The following is a 22946-nucleotide window of genomic DNA, read 5'->3' on the forward strand; positions in this document are numbered from 1 at the left end:
ATACTACACTGTATGTTAACTAACTGGAATTTAAATAAAAACTTAAAAAAAAAGGAGTCAAGAAATCATAATGGAAATGTAAAAGTATTAGAACTGAATGAGAAAACTGCATGTTCAAGTGCTTGGAGAGCAATGAAAGGCAGTATTTGGAGGAAAATTTATTTCCTTAAAAACTTTCATTTGAAAAGAAGAAAGGCTGACAATTACTTTGTATTGTGGACATTATTGAAACATAATCTAAATAAAGAAAAAAGAGAAGGGCAAAATATCAGAGAATTCAGAAATAAAGCACACTAGAGAATATCAAAGCCAAAAGTTCTTTGAAAACCCTAATAAGATGGACAGATCTCTGGTGAGACTGATCAAGAAAAGAGAGAAGAAAAAAAAAAAAGAGAAAAAATAAAAAATAAAATAAAAAAATAAAAGAAAAAAGAAAAGAGAGAAGACATGAATAAATAATATAAGGAATGGAAAAGTGGTAGAGCATACAAATATTGCATAGGTGACAAAAAGAATACTGTTAAACCATTTTATTCCAATAAAATTGAAAACTTACAAAATGGACAAATACAAAAGTGTAACATGTAAATTGACTCAAGAAGATGAAGAAAGCCTCACTAGTCCTGTAAATATTTAGAGAATTGAAACAATAGTTAAAAATCTCACAAAGAAAATTTGAGGCCCAGATAAGTAAGTTCCAACAATCTTTCAACAGGGAGATAATTCCAATCTTAAACTGTCCTTGAGAATGGGAAAAGAAATAATTCTCAACTTATTCCATATGTCTACTTTAATCTTAATAAAACCAGTTGGGGACAATCTTAGGAAAATTATAATTTTATATTGTAATATAATTACAGTTATGAACATAAATACAAAAATTTTAGTGAAAATACAAGCCAGCCAAATCTAGCAACATATGAAAGAGATAGGACAACATGAACAAGTTTATCCAAAGTACACAGGAGGGACTTAACATTTGAATGTATAAACAACATTTGCTACATCAACAAATTAAAGCAGAAGAACCATATTCATCTTAGTAGATGTAGAAAAAGAACTTGATAAAATTCCACACTCATTCATGATAAAGCTCTCAGCATACTAGGAAGAGAAGGAAATTCTCCCAAGCCGGAAAGGGCCATCTGCAAAATCCTACAAGAGGTATCAGTGTAAATGAGGAAATGTTGAAAGAATTCTTTTTAACGTTAAGAGCCATAAAAGATGCCCACTAACATTGCTTCTACTTAATGTTTTACTAGATCCAGCATAGTAAGGCAAAGAAAGGAAATTTAAAGCATAAGGATCAAAAAGGAGGAAATAAAATTTGTTTATTTGCAGAGAATATGTTGTCTACATAGAAAATTGAAAGTAATCTACAAATACATTTTTTAAATAAATATTTTAGCAGTATAGCTGGCTATAAGATCAATATTAAAAATCAGTGGCTTTTTCTGTATATTAGAAACAAAGAGAAAGCATTTTTTTTGTATTGTGGTTAAATATATATAAAATTTACCATCTTAACTTTCTAAGTTTTTAAGTTTATAGTTCATTGGCATTAAGTACATTCACATTTTGTGTAATAGTTACCACCACCAAGAAAACGATAAATTTAGGAAAGAAAGGAAATTTTATAAGGCCTTTTGAAGGACATTAGAGAAAACCTAAATAAAATAAGTTAAATAGACTATGTGCACGGATGGAAAGAATCAGTGTCATAAATGTTTCAGTTCTCATCAGATTGATCCCTAGATTCAATACAAGTTCAACCGGAACCTCAGTAGGTCTTTTGTTACACTTGACAAGAACAAAAGTAGAGGAATACCTTATTATGACATATAAAGATATGATAATTAAGACAGTGTAGTATTGGCAAAGGTATAGACAGATGGGCCAATGGAAAAGGAGAAGAAATTAGAGATATACAGATAGATAGAACTTTGATACATATCCAAGATGGCATGGTACATAGTGAAAAAGGAGAGGTTTCTCAATACATAATGCTGGGATAGTTAATAATACGAGGGAAAAAATGAAATTAGGTCACTGACTCATACTATGTATAAAATCAATTTCAAATGCAAAACTTAAAACTTCTAGGATAAAATAGGAGCGCCTGATTGACTCACTTGGTTAAGCATCTGACTTTTGATTTAGGTTCAGATCATGATCTCAGGGTTGTGAGCTTGAGCCCCATATCAGGCTCTGCACTCAGCAGGGAATGTTTGAGATTCTCTCTCTTCTTCTTCCCCCCCTCCATGCTTCCGCATATACGTACATGTGTGTGTTCCCTCTTCCTCTCTAAAATAAATAAGTCTTTAATAAAAACTTCTAGGATAAAATAAACGAGACAATCTTTAAGATTGTATGATATGAAGCAAGTGAAAACATAAGCAAAACTCCTATAAATCAATAGGAAAAAGACAACTCAATAGAAAAATGATCAGTAGTGTCAGAAAGGAGGTAACACATATTTGGTGTCATTATTAATCAGTAAGTGTACAATGAGATTTTTACTCCCTTAGAAGTGAAAAGAATTAAGATACTTGACAATACCAAGTGTTGGAGGGGATGTGGATCTGTAGGAACTCTCATATTTTGTTTGTGAAAGTGTAAACAAATTCCACTTTGGTATTACGTAAATTTGAAAATTTACATACTCTAAAATTCAACATCCCATTCTTAAGCATATACACAAGCGAAATTCTTCCACATGTGCACCAGGAGATGTATTCAAGAGTGTTCATGGCCGCACTGTTTATAATAGCAATAAGCTTCAAATAGCCAAAATATCCATTGATAGGGTAAGAGAAAAATACATTGTAGTGTATTTGTATGGAATATCAAGCAGCAGATTAACGTATTTTAAGCTATCCTTAGCAAGGATGAATCTTGAAAGTATGGTATTGAATGACAAGAGCAAATCTCAGGAAACTACCGCAGTAAGATATTACTTTATAGAACTCAAAACTAAGCAAAATTATCTAGTATTTTGTTTATGCATACACACACATACCCACACAAATACATTATTTTTTTTTACATTATTAAAGATATTATTAAAAAGGAAGGGAATGAATGATAAGGGGAGGTAAGAGATGTCTCAAGCACGTAGTTGATGCACATTAATTAGTGATATGGTTTTTGAGTTGGGTAGTAAGTTCACAGGGGTTCGTTATAGTATTCTTTATAACTTACACATCTGTTATAAAATTTTCTATGTATCGCACAATAAAGTAAACATGAAAAAGTTACAGATTTTTTTTTAAGCAGTGTCACCAGATTATATATAGCAAATGATCACAGTTATCTAAGCATTAATAAGACAGAAAGGAAACATGTTTCTACTTTTCTGGGTTTTAAACTTTTTTCTGTCAGCTATGTGACTTCCGTCATAGAAAAAATATGAACCTTGATATTATTAAATAATTTCTTTTTGCTAGAATTTCAGTGCTCAAAAATAATAGAACTCTCCGATATTACAGTTGAAAGAAGAGCATTTAAATATGAAAGGAAAATGAATCATTTAGTCAATATAAGATTATTGCTGTTTTTCTAATTATACTGTTTTGCTTTTATCTGTTTTCCCTTTTGAGCTTGGGAAGAAGGATTGTGGCTTATTTGACAGTAGATGCCACAGACTACTGATAAGTACAGCCCCATCACAAAAAGATAAGAATTATAATGAGTTTTAAAACTACAACTTTTTGTTCATCAAGATTAGTAAATTCTAGCAGTGGTTGTTCTCCACTGCATATGACGAAATTTTGTGTGTGTGAAGCTTTCATAGTAAACAAAAATATATTAATAAATGCTTGTAACAAGTTGTCCAAGATCCCTGGGATTCAGTCAAGTATCTGTTGGCTGAGATTTCTTTGTCATCACCCTAAGTTTTACAGGGTTTTTTCCCAAGATGGGTAAAAACTTTTCTCTCTTTTTAGCAGGTTCATGCCATCCAAACAAACTGCATTCGGGAATGGCTAAACCACAAAGAGAAGAAGATGGTTCTCTGTACAGCAGACGGTATAACCCAAGTATGGTTACGGCCGAGCTTCAGCGGCTGGCTGAGAAGCAGGCAGCCAGGCAGTATTCCCCATCTACCCACATCAGTCTCCTCACCCAGCAGGTACGGACAATTGGGGGACCAAGAGCTCTTTGGTCCTGAGGATTGTATTAAGGACACAGTACTTTGTCCTTCCCTGCCTTTGCTCGTTTCCTGTCTGCTGATGCTTGTTGAAGGAGTACTAGTTGGTGTGAGCTAAAGAATGAAAATGTTCCTCTTCATCTTTGAAGAAAATGAGCCTCTGTTTCAGGTATTCCAAAATTAAGCCTGCTAACTCTGATGTACTCATTTCATGGATAAACAGATCTGAATGTTCAGCTGTCAAATAGACTTTTAAAGGATCTTTAAAAATAACTTCTTTCTTTGGTAAAATTTTCCAGTGAGTTCTAGTCTTAGAAATCTTTTTACCAGAATGTCATAACATTACCTTTTACCTTTTGGGGGTTTTTTTTTGTTTGTTTGTTTTTGTTTTTGTTTTTGTTTTTTTAACTATACCACCTTTTTGTCTCTTGATCTCAGGACATTTTATGGCTACTGATTAGTGAAGTATCTCAATACACCTTTAGCCAACACATATCATTCTCCCCATTTTACAGATGGGGGAAACTGAGGCTGAAAGAAGATAGAATCAAGGTCATTCAGGAAGCTGGATAGATGGAATTAGATACTGCAATTTTTACCTTAAGTTGTGTATATAATAACAAGCTTCGAACACAATGAAGTTAGGTGAAACTTTCACAAGAACTTTGGGATTGTTTTTGTCCTCCTTGCTGATCATCCCCATGGCATTTAACTAGAAGTAGAAGCCATGTCTTCTCCCTTTCATTTATGTAAAATGGCATCAAAATCTTCCAAAGAAATATAATTTAACTCCATGGTTACATTTTGCTGCATCTCTCCTGCATCAGAGTCTTAATCAGTGGCAACTCTGTAATGATAATCAAGTCTAGAAAAAAATGAAGCTGAAAATAACTTTGAGCACATGTTAAAAGTAGGCAACACACTGCTCCCTGGTGGTGCCCTGCTTCTCTGTATAAAATTTAGAACCGGAATTAAAGGTAAGCTTTAGCTTTACTTCAGCCTCATCTTGTAAGGCTCTAATGAGTTTTGTGTGTAAGACTGTAATGAATTTTCTTTCTCAAATCCCTAATCGAAGGGAGTAGATGAGGTGGCCTGATTGGAAATAGGAAGCAAAGAATCTTTTGAGACTTGAGGGAGGTTGGTGTGTTAGATTTTAGTGATGGAGTGATGGGAAGAGGGATTATAATGTCATAACCATGGTAGAATGGGAAGGAATTTTGAAATGTGAAGTGGCTATGAGGAAGGAAGAGAGCCAGTGATCCACTACATGTATTTCACTGGGTCACTGACAAGAGTGTATGTTTCCAGTTTATAAATGAGCAGCTAGAAGCACTAAGACATTAGGAAAATTTCTTTGCAGTCATAGTAAAAAGAACGTAGCCAATATTAGTGTTTACATATTTTTAGCTTCTGTCATTTGGTAAGCTGCAAAGCTTGCAAAATGACGAGATTCTGATCCTGTGGGACTCCAGGGTGATTGTATCCTAATTGGAAAGTTGTTCCCTTCAGTCAGTCCATCTGTCTTGTCTGAGGAGAACTTCAGTGCCAGAGAATTTAAAGTCCACCAGACTCCTGTTCGTAGGGATCTGAACTTGCCATTAGATGTCAGTCTTAACTTCTAGAGTCTGATAAGAGGGTGGTTAGTGCTTGGTACAGTGCTGAGGGAGGGGCTGTAGTAGGTAATAAGCAGGGTAGGTGGCAGAAAGTGAGTTGGACTAGCCGTCTACAGATCTGTCTTCCACCACCATTGACCAGCTGTGTGATCTGGGACAGTTCACTCAACTTTCAACCTCAGGATCTTTGTTGATGGCAAAAACACAGTAGGTTCCTGAGGGTAGTATGCAAAAACTACTTTGTACAGTCTAAATGCCATGTATTTGGAAAGTATTGGTATTTCAGCCATTAAAGGCTTTCAATAATAAATGATTTCTAATCTGATTTGAAAAAGTGAGTTTTTAAATATAGTGTTATCAAAATATGAACTTTGTTAATACAAGCTTTGTTAAAGCTCAGTTATATGTTATCTGGCTCCTTCTCCTCAGAGCAAGTAATTCCTTAATTTGGAACTTGGGAAATTCTTTTATTCTTCTTTTAGTAAATAATAGCCTGTTGCAATGGCATCAAATGGGCTCTGGCCCAAGTGTTTACAAGTGGAGGTGCAGACCCAAAGTGGGGGCAGCTCTGCCCTTTTCTCTTGACTCAGGCCATGAAACCTTCAAGGCAGTTTCATCAGAAGCAGCTTTGTGTTCAGTAATTAATTTAAATGCTTTTTACTTCTTCTTACCTCTGATTATTTCCTTCCAATTCCTATTTTGTGTTTGTTTTCTTTTTTTTTTTTCTTTAAATCCAGTAGGGTTAATGTTTTCTTCCCCTTCTTACCTTTTTTTGATAAGATAGTTCTGTATATACTTATCCATTCTATTGTTTTCTAATTGGTTGTTTTGTTTTGTCTTTACTAATTCCCTTTCTTCTGCTTTTACTAGCTTTATTTTTCCTCTCAGTTTCTTAAGTTGGATACTTACTTTCATTCACTCTTGTTTGTCTCTGTTTTAAAGCTATGAATTTTCCCCTGAGTATCGCTTTCATCATATCCCATAAACTCTGATGTATCTTTACATTGCTTTTCCGGGTAAGGTGTTAAGAGTCTTTATCACTAAATAAAGAACACAGATTTTTAAAAATTATTTGTGTTTTGGAAGATGAGTATAAAAAATTGCAATCCTTGGGTCCATTTTTGAAAAATTATTTTGTCTATAATTTCAACTACTTACCTCATTAAAGCTTTTTGTGGCATCCTTCAAAAACCTTTTCATTCAAATGTGGTTTTTTAATTTATTCATTCAAAAACATTTTATTAAGCTCTTAGGAATGTTCCAGGCTTTGGTACTAAGCCATGGAGGATGATATAAGACATAGTCCTTGGCATGAAATAACTTACGATGTGGTAAGGGCGACAGCCACATAAACACATGGTAGTACTAGCATGGAATATGCATGGCAGAGATATTTCTAGGCAATCACAGAAGTCTCAAAAGGTAAAACCTAACTCATTTTGTGTATGAGAGTGAGAAGGCCATAGCCTTCTTGGAAGAGATTATATGGAAACTGAATCTTAAAGGTAGGCATGTGGGTGGCAGAAGAAGGGTGAGTACAGGTTCCAGAATAAAAGCCAGCCTTTATGTTTGTAGGGAAATAGCAGGCTGGTTAGTGCTACTGGAGGATAGGGAATCAGCAGAGAGCAGCTAGGATGGAAGCCAGAAGAGAAGACAAAGGCTGATTTAAGGAGAGCTTTCTCTCTGAAAGAACTTCTCTAAATCTCAATAGGTTGGGGGGTTAGGGAGGCCACAGAGACACACAGTTGGCTTTGTCTTTTAGCTTGATCCCTCAGGTAGCTGAAGGAGGGTAGATTGTAAGATAAGACACTGTCACCCCATTTCCCTGCTGTTCACTGGTGAAGATGCTGAGGAACAGGGAGCTAGCTAAGGGTAAAGAAAGTACTCTGACAACCCCAAAATTTTAGAATAAAACTTTGAGTTACTCAGAATTTACATCAGAGGCTGAGTTCTTAGGGATTTGCATGGCTAAGAACAGAACCTTATTTAGCTTGTAATTACTTTCACTATCTCTGTTATGATTTAGCTTTCTTTATAGCCTAGAACACATGAAAACATCAAAATTTCCTTGCCACATGAAGTAGCCACAGAGCCACTTCAGAAATGTTTGTGCCGGCATGTGTACACTTGAAATAATGCTGGAAAGAGATACATGTTCTTGGCGTACGTTATTCAACAAGTTACCCTACAGATCTGAGCAGAGAATGGGTCACATTAGTTCTTTCCCTTGGCACACAAGAGGCTGGTTGTCCTTTGGAAATGGGGTTCTTTGGAATTCAGATTGTACATCCCTAAAAGCAGGGTTTTCTAGGAGCAGTCCAGTCACGGGAAGGGCTGCAGTAGGTGTCAGGGCGCTGGAGTAGAGCATCAGCCTCATTACCTCTACCTCACCCCGCACTGGGAGAGGTGTGCCTTGCCACTGTAGCACACTGCACAGATGTCGCCCTTTGTGGTTACTGCTGTTAGTGAGCAGAAGAATGTGGCCAAGGAGCCTGGCTCTGTGGTGAGGAGTGGGAGGCAGACACTCAGAGGGAGCCCCGGCCCTCTCTGTGCGGGCGAGTGTGAGATTTCAGGGCCCAGCTATCATTAGGAGCAGCTCCAGCTCTTCCAGCCTGGGAGTTTAATCAAAGGAATAACAGCAGACCACCCAGGCGAGGGCTCCAAGGCGAACGAATGTGCTGTGTCAGTCTCTCTTCCCCAGCCAGCCAGTGCCCGGGATGTGGCCAGGCCTCCTGGAAATGTGCTGACAGATACATAGGAGGGAGGAGACCCTTTCTGCTTCTCACATTTTTCATGTAGATGGAGAGTGGAAAAGAAAACCGTTCCATTTCTTTCATTTTTTGCTCCCTACCATGATACTTTTCTAGAGCAGTTCTAGAGAAGGGTGTATGCTGCAGCATAGAATGTTTGGTTTGGGGACGCCTGGGTGGCAGCAGCGGAGTGACTGCCTTTGGCTTGGGGCATGATCCTGGAGTCCTGGGATTGAGTCCCACATTGGGTTCCCTGCATGGAGCCTGCTTCTCCCTCTGCCTGTGTCTCTGCCTCTCTCTCTGTCTCTCTGTCTCATGAATGAATAAATAAAATCTTAAAAAAACAAAAACAAAAAAAAAGAAGAATGTTTGGTTTCTCACTCATTCATATGTGAAGGAATTCTCTACCTTTTCTTCTGCATCAGAAGCCACCAGTGTGGACCTTGAGTGAATCTTTTTTTTTTTTTTTTTAATTTTTATTTATTTATGATAGAGAGAGAGAGAGAGAGAGAGGCAGAGACACAGGCAGAGGGAGAAGCAGGCTCCATGCACCGGGAGCCCGACATGGGATTCGATCCCGGGTCTCCAGGATCACGCCCTGGGCCAAAGGCAGGCGCTAAACCGCTGCGCCACCCAGGGATCCCCCTTGAGTGAATCTTAATTTCAAAATTTCCACTTGAAGGTGAAATTGGCAGAGAGGGAGCTGAAATGATGATGAATGTTATCCAGAACTGAGGTGGATGGCACCCAGTTTATCACAAGCTTGGACATTTGGAACTCTCCTCCTGCCTCTTTAGTGTGCCCAGACACATTTGAACTGTTGTACATTTGTGTTCTGACTTGGTGTTGGTTTTTCAAGTCTAGCTCCTTTGGTTCTGTATTCTTTCTGGGTAGAAGTTAACACTTCTTTGTATGGTATACATTATTCTTTCCCATTTCAGAAACAGCAAAGGATAAATAAGAAAAACAGGAGCTCTTGAGTCAGTGAGACCTTGGAGAAGTTACTTAACCTCCCTATGCCTTGATTTCCTCCTCTGTAAAATAGAGTGATTTTGGTATTGAGGCTAATTCTCCTCCTGGGTCTCTGTGCCTCCCGGCTCTGGGGCCTCGCTCCAACTGAACCTAATTCTATAGCTCTTCTGTTGTCTCCTAAGGCTCTTAACCCACAGTGTTCCTTAGTTCCTTAGCCTGCTGTATAGTCTCTTGTTCTGAAATAACCTTCTTTTCACCCTGTCACCCCCTCAAGCTGTCTTCCCTGTACTACCAAAATTGTTTTAAAGTAACATGCCCTTGCTGCCCCCATGCCCCTGACTCCGTCCCCTCCACAGTTACTTTTGCAGTCTGACCTTATCTCTTACCATTTTGTCCAGCAATCTCTCAGAGTTTGCCAAGGACCCTGAACTGCCAACTTTGGTCATTTTTTTTTAACATTAAAATTTTTTTTATTTTTTTATTTTTATTTTTTTTTACTTTTTTTTAGTTTTTTAAATTTAAATTCAATTAATTAACTTATGTTTTATTAGTTCCAGAGGTAGAGGTCAGTGATTCGTCAGTCTTATATAACACCCAGTGCTCATTACATCACGTGCCCTCCTTAATACCCATCACACAGTTAATGCATCCCCGCACCCCCTGACCCTCCAGCAACCTTTAGTTTGTTTCCTGTGATTAAGAGTCTCTTACAGTTTGTCTCCTTCTCTGATTTCCTCGTTTTATTTTTTCCTCTCTTCCCCTGTGATCCTCGGTCACCTATTTTTAATCCTCATTCTCCCGCAGTATGTGGCACTATTATTGACCACCTCCTACCTGAAAACTTTTCTTAGCTTCTTTAACCCTTCAGTGATTTCTCTGGGAGCTCATCCTCCTCTTTCCCCTGAAGACTAGATTCCATTTACAACATTTTTAAAAAGCCACTGGCATTATAGACCTCAAATATATAAAACTGGCAACAGCAGGCTCTCCCTGATTAAAGACAGTGGGATGATGCCTGGGCAGTCTGCTTCTTCCTGTTCTTTGTAGCTCTCCTCCAGCACAGCTCTGAAGTCAGGGTGCAAGGCAACTGTTTTTTCAACATACAGTTTCCCCTTGGATAAATTTTCTCTTCCCATAGCTCCATCTGGTACTGTTCTGTGGATTTCTCCCCTGTATACATCTTAAGTGTGAACCTCTTTGCTGAGTGCCAAGTTCAGACTTCCAACTGTCAGGCATTTCCACCTCACTGTATTACCAGCATCCAAAACACACAATGCATTTTAAATGTATTTTGAAAATATTAAAAAAATAGTCCATCTAAAACCAACTTGTTTGTCTCCCTTTTCGCTCTTGGTGTTGGTGACACTGTAGTTCTCCTCAGGGTTTAGGTATGGAGCATTTGATTTATCGTTGTCTCTGTTTGCTTCTTCATTCCTGTGTCCAGGGAGTTGCCAAGTCTGATTGATTTGGACTCCATAAGGTCTCAAACCTATCTTCCCTGTTTCACTTTCACATCGACTGTCCTGCTTAAGCCCTGAATTATCTTAGCTGGACAGTTGCAATTACCTCTGCTCCGCTCTCCGGGCCGGCCTCCAGTCTACCTGGTCTTTGCTGTAAAGGAATCTTTTTGAATCACAAGTCTGGTGATAATACTCCTTTGCTCAAGAAGCTCAAGGGGGCTTTCTGTTATCTACAATGTAAAGCCCAAGCTATTAAATGTTCTTCAAATCCGTTATTTAGAATCTGGCTCCAGGCTACTTTCTTCCGTCTGTCCTCCCCCATCACACATGGCTTTGTGCAGCTCACCCAGAATTTGTTCAGCTCCACACCTTAGTTTTTGCTATCTTCTCATGGGAAATGCTCTGCTGTCATCATGTTTAACCTTATACATCCGTCCAGGCTCAACATAGATGCTGTTTGGCTCACAACCCTCTTGGGAGCTTTCCTGATGTGATCTGAAACTGGCCCCTGTACTCAGAAAGCAGGTAGAGATCAAAGAGGCAATGCACTCCAGGTTGGGAGGCAGTTTTAATAATAGCAAAGGGAACTTACATATGAGGCTTGTCTTGGGTGGCAGCAAGATGAGTGGATCCCCACACCTGCCTCCAAATCTTAAAAATTTATAAAGAGGCCCTAACTGCACTCAGTCATATATACCATGCACGTATTTTCAGCACATCACCATCTCAAGGCTGTGTCCTTAGAGCAGCCTCTGGAAGTGGAAAAGGCAAGTGGAACCCACATTCCAAGGACAGGAGGAGGAGGTAAGGAGCCTCTGAGTGCCCCAGTCCAGTTCATGGGTCAGTTGGTGGCCATATGTTTCTCATGGTGTTCCCCAACAGGTGCCCCTTCACTCAGAGGCATGTCATTTCATGCATCACACTATGTCCAGATAGTTGTCTCCTGCAGCAGTGAGCTCTTTGGGGTAGTGTCCTGTGCTGCCTCAGAACCTGATTCATGAGTAATACTCAGTAAATGTGCTCATTATACTGGGCTGTAAGTTACTTGGTTGAGGATGGTGACCAAGTTTTCACCAGTTTTTTTTTTTTTGTTTTGTTTTTCAGCTTTGGTATAGTGTATGTACTCGGTACGTTTTTGAATAAAGAAATGAATGAGGAACCCACTGCTGCCCCAACCAGAAGTCATCTTTCTACTCTCCATGCTTCTTTAGCCCCTCATTAGTCTCTCTGTATAGTAAACCTTTTTATAGTGATTTTGGATCTCTTCTTTCCTGTCGAGTTATAATCTGTGTGATGGCACTTCTTCCTAATTCATCACCTAGCATAGCACCTGTGTACTAGGTAGGCACTTATCGCATCCTTGCTAAATTAAAAAGAATCTCTCTTCTGCATTTTGTTGGCTTTTTTTTTTTTTTAAACTCTTGCTCTTCCATGTTTTTTCATTGACAGTACCACACTTGCCCTTCATCATAAAGCAGCCAATATTGGCTGAATGTCTGCTTTGCACCAGGCAGTGTGCCGAGCACTTTTTATTATTTCTTTAACCTTAGGATGTAGATACTTATTTTTTACAGATGAAGAAAACAAGCTGGAAGGATAAGTGAGTATGTGAGTATGCTAAGGTCATACAAATGTCAAGTGACTGAACCAGGATTCAAACCCAAGTCTGTCTGACGCCATGCTCTTTCTCTCAGTTTTTCCCTGCCTCCTCCTATGGGAATCAGGATTCAAACCCCTCATCAGCTAAACACTGCTGCAGAGCGCTAGCCAAGCCAGTGCTTGAGCCTGCAAGAGAGACCTGGAGAGTTGAACTGTTTTCGTGATTAGAAGTGCTTTTCCACTCTCCGAAGCAGGTTGAGAGATGTGTGTCTTTGTCTAGATTATCAGTTATTTGTTGAGTAAATGAATATTTGTTAGAATGAACTCTTTTTTTTTTAATTTTTATTTATTTATGATAGTCACAGAGAGAGAGAGAGAGAGAGGCAGAGACACAGGCAGAGGGAGAGGGAGAAGCAGGCTCCATGCACCGGGAGCCCGACGTGGGATTCGATCCCGGGTCTCCAGGATCGTGCCCTGGGCCAAAGGCAGGCGCTAAACCGCTGCGCCACCCAGGGTTCCCCTAGAGTGAACTCTTTATTAGATTATTTTATGGTGACATCAGCTGACGCTTTGAGTAGGCAAAACTCAGCCTTCTTAATCTGCGGAGATGCAAAAATAGTGGATTGATTTATTATGGTGGTGGCAGCCCCCATCGACTTCTAAAAACCAAATATATAAATTGAAAACACTACCCAGCAATTTAGCTGTTTTGTAATGTTTCCCAGTAATGTCTCAAATTTTAATCTAGAACTGTTTATAGATTTTGGAGCCCTAAATGTCAATATGCTTATGTGTATTATATAAATGACAATGTTTGACAGAGGGGGTACATGACAAGAGGACTTAGTGCTGATGTATTGGAACTACAGAGATTCCCAGCTTTTCCTAACCTCTTTTAAAATTTAATTAACTTTATAACTCATATCTTTTGGTGATCACAGTGTAGATTTCTTGAGGTTCATCTTATTGGCATCCAGGAACTGATACAGGAGTTGAAGTTGTCTTAAAATATGTTGGTTGGTGTGGCTAATGATTTAATACATTCTCAGGAAGTGCCCTTGAAATAATGGTTAAAAAGATAGCTGTTTTAAGGATGATTGTTTTTCATGTTCTTGGTTGAATATTTCTCTAGTATTTCTCTAGTGTTGAAAATGATGTAGTAAGTGATCTGGCACTTTTGGTTTTCCTTTTCTTTTATCTTGAGTGAAGTGGATCTTGGTCCACTGGTGTTTCCTACTCCTGGACTGCCTTTGGTTCTAGCTGCATACATTAAAACAAGTCAGAAAGGACTTGCCACTGTAATTTCATGTTCTAGATCATTCAGCGTCCCATGGTCAGGGAATGAAAGTTTCTGTGGCAGGCTTATATGAATGACACAGAGACCATTATTCTCAAGATAATATTGGTGTAGTTCTGAGGACATTATGAATGTAGATGTACACAAATTAATCTTCATATCATCCTGAGTGATTCTTAACCTTTTCAGAGTCAGGGATCCCTTTGAGAATTGAATGAAGGCTATTTTCTTCTGAAAAAACTGTACACTCAGAAATCTGCATTAATTTCAAAGAGTTCATAGACACCCTCCCACTAGGCTCCTTCTTGATGCCCCCTGACTCATGGTCTCCAAGTTAAGAACCTCTGAAAACTTTTAAGGTAGCATATGGCTTATAGTAATGATAATTTGGCCAAAAATGATCACTCCAAATCTTTTTTTTTTTTTTAAGAATTTATTTATTGGGGTACCTGTGGCTCAGAGGTTTAGCGTCTGCCTTCGGCTTGGAGTGTGGTCCTGGGTCCTGGGATCAAGTCCCACATCGGGCTCCCACAGGGAGCCTATATCTCTGCCTGACTATGTCTCTGCCTTTATGTGTCTCACATGAATAAATGCTGAAATTTAAAAAATAATATTTATTCACAAGAGACACACACACAGAGAGGCAGAGACATAGGCAGAGGGAGAAGAAGCAAGCTCCATGCGAAGAGCCCGATGCGGGACTCGATCCCGGAACTCCCAGATAATGCCCAGAGCCAAAGGCAGACGCTCAACCACTGAGCCACCCAAGGTGTCCCTAATCACTCCAAATCTGTGATCACCTTTGCTTCACATATTCTGTATATATTTCGGTGATATCCCCCAATGAGGGTGTAATCTCGACATAAGCAAGGGTTTTTGTCTTGTGGGTTTTTTTCATGGTTCTGTGCTCAACGCTGCGAAGAAAGCCACACAGTAGCTAATAAATATTTGTTGGATTAATGAAATAATCTTCTGAAGCTACCTCTCTAGACCTCACGTGAGCTGTGGTGAGATTGTAAGCTGCATTGGGAGCACTGTGCCACCAGTTGGCTCACATTTCAAGATATTATTTGATCTTTCATGTTGAATTCCCAGCCTCCATTTTGATAAATTAAATACATGACGTTTGCAAATGCCTAGTGAGCCTGAGGTTCAAGATCAGTTTCACTCAAGATAAAAGGAAAACCAAAGGTGCCAGATCCATACTTACTAGACGATTTTCATCACTGGAGAAATACTAAGAACACATGCAACCCAATCTCAAATTGAGTGTCAGCCTTTTGCAATTTCAGTGCCAAGAAGAAACATACAGTATAGACATTGTGCAGACAAGGAGTGAAAACTGTATGCAAAGCTCTCATTTCCCGTGTTTGAGAACCTTGCCCAAGGCTTCAAGACCAGGCAAAACTCATCTCTAAAATTATGCGGGCTCTAGCAAGACCAACACTTACCTCTCTCTAATCACTGATTATTTTATTTCCCATTATTCCAAAGCAGCCCCTCCCTTGTGGTATTTGCAAAAAGAGGTAATTTGGAACCTTTAATTTCCTTTCTGGGCTTCCAGTGACATTAATCACTTTTCCACTCACTGGTGAAACTAGCTGCTAGCTAGAGGCTGTGTGTGTGTGTGTGTGTGTGTGTGTGTGTGTGTGTGTGTGTGTTTGGGTCTGGTTGAGACCCACTTCATTTAGTATATAAATCTTTTGTGCCTGCTGGGCTAAGCTCTGAGTATACAACAATGAATGAGACAGTAATTTGTGGGTCAAGATAGGCAAATAAACCTGCAATTATGTTATAATACAAATCATGGCATGAAGCTCTTTCAGCTCTACCACCATGCTCCTTTAAAAAAAAAAAAAAAAAAGATTTTACTTATTTAGGTGAGGGTAGGGGGGAAAGCAAGAAGAGGGAAGGGGCAGAGGGAGAGGAAGAAGGAGACTCTCTGCTGAGCAGGGAGCTCAATCCCAGGACCCTGAGATCATGACCTGAGCTGAAGGCAGACACTTAACTGATTGAGCCACCTAGGCACCCTACTAGTACTACACTGTTGAAGAAGTTTAATGACAAGGCTCCTTTACAGCTAAGGGAGATTATTTATAAAAAAATAAATTCGACACTAGGAAATAAGTGCAAAGTGGTAGCAACAGGATTTCAGGATCCTGCTGTGTTGAAGTGGTTTGAAGGACCTTCTTAGAGGCAGTGATAAAACACCAAAGAAGCTTGTGATCTTCCATGTTGGGGGTAATCCCTGCCTCCTGGCATAGTTATATATTTGCTGGTTGTTTTTTCCCAAGCAGCAATGATAAACCTTGGTACTGTGTTAAGAAAGGTAAAAGTCATGTGAAAACCCACAAGCCCTAGTCAGCAGAGGGCTACATTTGTAGAAATGGAGAATTATGGTCTGCTATGCATGGAGAGTGTCTTGTCCTTAAGGGACTGATGGCACATACATACAGAGGCAGATGCCAGTTTATGATTGACCTGGTAGAGGACTCGAAAGCTCATGTTGAATGCCAGTATCTTATTTTTCTCATTAACCTGTGTCGTCTTCCCAAATATCTACTACAACTTCACCATCCTTAAATATCAGTTTGTTTGATATTGTTCTGCGGTGGAGCTGGAAATTACAGCACAAATGGTCTAAACACTGATTTAGGAAGAACTATGGCTGGAATCTAGGATTCCAGAGTCACTGCCTTGGGGTTCAGAAAATGTCCAGAGAGGATCCTTCAGGCCAAAGCCTCTGCTTATTATTATTTTTGGTTCCAAGCTCCTGAGTGGAATTCCTAGCTTTGGTGATTTGGGCTAGAGAGTATCTGATCCAATGTCTCTTTTTGCTTACCAGACAGGCCACAGGCCTAGACCAAAGCCATCTAGTCACACCTTCCCTGCAGGCCCACCCCCCAATCCTGATCCTCAAAGCATTCTGTTGAAGAGAGACATGGAAAGGGTAAATCTAAGCAAAGGTGTATTTGCACTAAGGCTCACTCTCTGCCGCTCCCTTCTCAGAATGCCAGGCAGCACTATTTTGCCTTACTGCTGCATGGGAAGATAGATCCAAAAGAGCTGATCCAAGAAAAAACCATGAACAATGAACATATAAACTCAAGAGCTTTTATCATTAGATTGCAAAATGGCTGTCTATCTCCAAGGCCCGGCACTCTTCCTAAGCCTTAGGAGGGAAGTGAGAGGAGCCCAGCAGTGGCATATCCTACATCCCAGACTTGGTACCACTCACCTGACTGCCATGGCTCTCAACAAGTCTTAATTTTCCTTAATAGTTCCTTTCACCCCAGCCCTCAAAAACAGCACTAGAGATCTCTACGTACAGCATGATCAGAACCCTTGAACAAACTTATGTTCCGTCTTAGGTCTAGAGCAGAATCTTTAGTCTGGCATTCAAGGATCTCCCTGAGCCATTTTTCTTTCTTTTCCTATCTTTTATTGTTCTGAGCTTTAGCCAAATTAGACTGCTTCTTACTTTTCAGACATTCTTCCTGCTTATCTATCTCTGCATTTTTACTTAATTTTCCTGCGCGAGGAACCACCACCACCCTGCTACCCCCGCAGCAATTTTCTTACCAGTCCTTTCATGCCCAGCTCAAATGTCTTCTTTGCATTCCCTTAACTATTTATGATGGTAGTTATCACTTTCTAGAGGCCTTAAATCTTACCATCTGTCCAGGTGTCTTGTCTCACTAGATTACCAGCTCCTTCATGGCTTGAGGGCAGGAGCCACATCTTAATCTGTATAAACTCTTAGGATTTTAAAAATTTATTTAAATTCAATTAACATATAGCGTATTACTAGTTTCAGAGGTAGAGTTCAGTAATTCAGTCCTTTTTTTTTTTTAAGATTTTATTTAAGAGCGATTACGAGAGAGAGAGAGAGAGAGAGAGAAGGAGCAGGTGGAGGGGTGGAGGGAGAGGGAGAAGCAGACTCTTCACTGAGCAAGGAGCCAATGTGGGGCTAGATCCTGGAACTCCAGGATCATGACCTGAGCTAAAAGCAGACACTTAACTGAGCCACCTAGGTGCCCCGCATCAGTCTCATTATATCCCATGTCCTCCTTTATGTCCATCCCAGTTACCCCATCCCCAAAATCCCCTTCCTGTACCCTTAGGATTTTACCCAAGGCCTTGCTTACAATAGTCAGTGCAGTAGATATTTATTGGATTATCTCTGAGGTTTGGACTTCTTTTGAGCATTCAGGTGTGCAGCATTTCTAGAGCATGCCAACTAGAGCTACAGTGATCCAGTTAGGCCTGGCCCTGGATCCTCTTTGGATACCAAAAGGTTATATATCTGGGTGGGTGGTGGGTATATTCTGGGAAGCCATCAGGGCAGTGCCATCATATTTTAATTATAGTGCTGGCAGCAGCACTCCTTTTAGCAAACAGCAGTAACAAGCAGTAACACTTGGGCGGGCCAGCCGCCGGAAATTGGCCTCCCTCTCTGTTTCTCCTACCCCCTTTTCAATCCATCACCTGTATTTATTCCTGCTGTAATTTAAACACCTGTCTAGATGGAATGTGTGCAATGTGTCCTTACTCTACACGTTCAGTTATTTGCTCACCTGCCTTATTCGGAAGACTGGCTCTAAAATAAACAGCATTTTGGTATTAAAAGAAAAAATGCACTGAGGTCACCATAGCAGTGGACAAGAAGAAGGGAATGGGAGTGAAACTGCTGGACAAGATGCTCCAGGAGAGTGGGAGCGGAAGAGGAAGACAGCAAGGGTTGTGAAGCATCTGCCTCAGGCTTAGGCAGCGGTGAGATCCTGAGATCCCGTGACTAGGTTTTCCCATGGGCAATCATTGACTTAGGTGACCAGCTAGAGAAAGGCTGACAGAAGAATATTCAATAAGCTAAGCTGGTTGTTTTTAATGCATAAATATCTTGGTTATTTTTTAATGACCACTGTTTCTCAAGGCAGCATCACAAGTAGACTCCAAATTTTCTGAACCTTGTTCTTAACCATTTTATCCATGTTTACATCCTTGGCAAATTGAATGATTATTCGTGTCAATGTTTGAACATTTGGACAACATTGAGAAATAGTAAAATCTTAAAGCTCCTGATAGGATTATCTTCTCTACTCCTTCCCCTTGGGTGTTTTATATCTTGCTCTTCACCCCATCAAGGCATTTCTGCTGGTACTTGGAAGATCTTCTGAACTTTGTGCGGAGAACCCTGGAATCCTCTTTACTTTTCACCATCTCTTATAAGAAGTGCTTCCTTGACTTTAACACGCTCTCAAGAATTACCTGTGGATCTTGTCAAATGCAGATTTCCTTCCCTGAGGTAGAGGCAGACTGAGAGTCTGCATTTTTATCAAGCTCCCAGGGATTGCAGATGCTGCTGGTCCAAGAGAATTGTAAATTCCAGACTCAGTGGGGCAAGGCAGTGGGAGTAGCACAGTGCTTAGAAACTACAAGATTGGGAGATTTTGCATCAGGCTGACCAGGAATTGAAACTAGGGGCTGACAAGTAACAATTATTTGTTCTTGGGCAGGTTATTTTACCTCTCAACCCCTATTTTCCCATTTGTAAATGAGGGCAGTAATTCTACCTAACAGACTTATCTTGAAGATTAAATGAGTTTATGTATAAATATACCCACACACACTTAGAACAATGTCTGGCAAAAATTAAGTGCTCATTAAATTTAGGTTATCATTAGTGCTAATAATATAACTTTGTTGCATTTACTGTTACTGTAGTGAACTTGAAAAGTTTTGTATTTTAATAAAAATTAAGGTAGAATGTATTAGAGGTTCAAACACAGATTTACATGGTTCTTACAGATGTGTACTATCTTTCGCACATAAAGATGTTGATATCCATTATCAGCAAGGCATGTTATTTAATTACTGAAACTAATTAAGATGGGTTTTAAACTATCCCACCTGTCTTCCAGACTCTTGTGACCAGTGGCATGAATTCAGTGGCATAAATCCAGCCTGGATTTAGTAGCATAGACTGTGGTCATCGGCCCAGAGAATCCACCTAGACCATTGGCTACAACGGCCACCTTAATAGTCTAATATTCCTAACCAAAAATGATGAGTTCTTTCTCTTATAACTGGTGCTATGTCTTTATGCACTATAAGCCTGTCCTTCTTTAAAATTCTTTAGTGTGAAATGTTCATTATTATTGAAAATCTGATTTTCAATATATGTCATTTTCCGTTTCTCTTCATCTGATGAAGCTTTGTGTACCTGGAGAAATATTAGATGGACAGAGAAGCAGATGCAGCCTGGTGACAGCCATATTCATCATCCTTCTGTCCTGTTAGGGACAAACCTCCAGATGTGAAGCCTAACTGGCTTAGACAGTTTCAGGCCTGGCCCACTGCTGGGAGATTTACCCTGTGCTTAGGTCTTCCCTAGTCAAGGCAAGATGCTTCTAGGGCCACAGTTGATGCTCGAATCCATTTTAGTTCATTGACTCCTTCTGCCTCTCCTGGAAGAAACTGGGAAACTGAAAGCAAGACCCAGAGGCTTTCTTAAAGTCATTTAATCTAGAAATGATTTGCTTAGACCAAACTCGAGCAAGGTCTGTACAATAAGATTCAGCTAAATCTGGTTGAGGCTTCAGAGCTGTGCTGTCTGATAAGGTAGCCAGTAAGTGCATGTGGCTTTTTAAACTTAAGTTATATAAAGTTTAAATTCCAGTTCCTCATTCATACCACCCACATTGCAAATACAGTAGCCGTAGCCACATGTGGCTCTTGTATTAGGTGATACAGACTTTTTAAAAAAATATTTTATTTATTTATTCATGAGAGACACACAGAGAGAGGCAGAGACACAGACGGAGGGAGAGGCAGGCTCCCCACAGGGAGCCCGATGCGGGACTCGATCCCAGGACTGGGATCACGCCCTGTGCCAAAGGCAGACGCTCAACCGCTGAGCCACCCAGGTGTCCCTAGGTGATACAGATTATAGAACATTTCCATCATCACAATACATTCTGTTTGATCATACTGTTCTAGAACAGGAGTTGAAAGTAGGTTCATCTCCTTTGTCACTTCTGATTGACTGGCATTAGCTGGAGGACTGTGAAAAGAAGATTTTGAGCCCATATCTAAGTGAGCTCCAAATTGTTTATTTACTAGCAACATAGGTCCTAGGAAGACTGCGCTGAGTGGGTGGGAGTAGTTGTGGCATAGGTCCTGGGTGTCTTCTAGACAAAACCACAGAAGTAAGAATAGAATATTTAAAATAGAGGATCAGTTGTTATTATTTAAAGAGACTAGTTATATTTTTAACACAAATCCTTTGGAAAGAAAGATGAGAAGCTTTAAAAGTTTTGTTATTCTTAATCTCTCATTTAAGTAGTGGCCCCTTTAGCTGTTTTCAAAATAAACTAACAATGGTACTTTTGTATAGAAGGAAATCACAGTAGCTACCATTTTTTGGTCTATCCATAAAATAAGGAATTGATGTTACATGAAAAAACAAAACCTACCAGGAATCTAAAATTAATTTCATGTTCTTGCTACCACCTTTTACTGTACCTGCTAAGAAACAAAACTGATTGAGAATGGGTTTTTTTTTTCCCTACTTCTTTAATGTCCTCTGGTAATTTGAGGTATCCAATTATATTTTTAAAAATCTCTAACAATTAAGGATAGCTAGGATTGTTTCCTACTAGTTTTAAAACTAGAGAATGAATTTTAAAACAAGAGTACCAGTTCTGCAACTGTTCTATAACCTTGAGCAAGTTAATTACTGTAAACTCTCTGAGCCTTAGTTTCTCCTTCTCTGAAAGGGAGTATAATGGGTGAGGAGTGATGGGTAAGGAGTGAGATATAAAACCTCACTTAAAGTACCTGACATTACTACTGCAAGAACTCAAATGTTAAACCATGTTATTTGGGAAAAAATATACCAGATGCACTTGGAGGAGAATGTTCTCTGTTCTCATCTTGGCCCTGCACTTAGTAGGAATGTGATTTTTGTGCAATTGCTTACTCTCAGAGTTATCTAACAGATTTTAGTTTCCTCTTTTGTAAAATGGAGATAATAGTAGGACCTTCTTCAGAGGGCTTGTTCAGGATTACGTGAGATAACACACATCAAACAATTCAAGGACATTTGGTACAGGGCACATTGTGAGCATTCAGGCATTCGGTAACTTAGCTCTTATGATAAAAATGATGATGTTTAAATTAGGAGTGGCCTTGCCAATAGAAGATTCAACACATCTGACATTTCTTCTTCCCATTCACTAATCTCTAAACTACACAGTTTATGCTAAACATGGTAACGTGTGTACATTTTATTTTATTGCTGTTCTACTATAAATTATTAATAAGCCTCTTTTATTAGGGTTTTGGCCCACTGACTGAGGCTGTAATTAGAGAAGCTGTTAGTTATCATAAAGACCTTTTTCAAGCTCCTGTCTCATTTGAAAGGCCTGATGATTAAAGCAGGGAGCAGGGCAGAAAGGAAGAAGTGTGGGGCAGGAGTGAATTCAGTCCTATAGGGAGATATTAGATTGTCTGAGAACCTCAGGTGTAGGAAGAAGGACAGGCTTTTCAAAGATTCGGGAGCCAGAGAATACTACCATAACCTTCCCTGGTGTCTTCCCTTCCCACAATCTAGCCCCTGTGTGTCTTCTGAGCAGCAGAAGGGGATGAGAAGTGATAAGCCAAGGTTGGCTTCTGAGTCTAAAGATGGGTCTACACTGGAGGGCACAGCCTGAGTATCCTGTAGCCCAGCCTCCACAAACACCAGGAATCACTCCTGATCTATGGAAAATGCTTTTTTCCCAAGAAAAATATTTGAGTCCTTTGGTGTGAAGACCTAGTCCTAGGCTATTTTCACATACTGAGTTCTCTAATTAGGGATGAAGCACTATACAGTTGCCAAAAATGATTTATGTTTCTTTCAGAATTTTCAGATTAAAAAAAAAAATAACAATGCTCCAGAATTCTTCTATTTGTAAATGTCAAAATTACTAAGCTCTTAGGACATTATTCTAGAACACTTCTCCTGGAATATCTATCTCCTGTGCCACTTGTCTCTGGCTTCTCACACCGGATACCTTGCATTCAGCTCTATGCCCTCTTTTCAGCATCCTCTCCCTATGCAACTGA

General features: G+C 39.6%; 1 protein-coding gene across 36 annotated transcripts in view; it reads left to right on the plus strand.

The window, feature by feature from the left end:
- Nucleotides 1-22946, plus strand: part of TTLL5 (tubulin tyrosine ligase like 5) — a 269627-nt gene that overhangs the window by 115725 nt on the left and 130956 nt on the right. For 33 of the 36 annotated variants that reach the window (XR_013386548.1, XR_013386547.1, XR_013386549.1 and 30 more), the window contains one exon: nucleotides 3945-4129. Coding sequence is in view for 26 of the 36 variants with exons in the window: in XM_077910067.1 (XP_077766193.1) it covers nucleotides 3945-4129 (185 nt within the window). In the remaining 10 variants the exon portion in view is untranslated. The remainder of the gene's footprint in view (nucleotides 1-3944; nucleotides 4130-22946) is intronic. The other 3 variants (XM_077910049.1, XM_077910053.1, XM_077910055.1) reach the window with 1 other exon arrangement.

Source organism: Canis aureus, chromosome 9 (assembly GCF_053574225.1).
Source record: "Canis aureus isolate CA01 chromosome 9, VMU_Caureus_v.1.0, whole genome shotgun sequence".
NCBI lineage: Eukaryota > Metazoa > Chordata > Mammalia > Carnivora > Canidae > Canis > Canis aureus.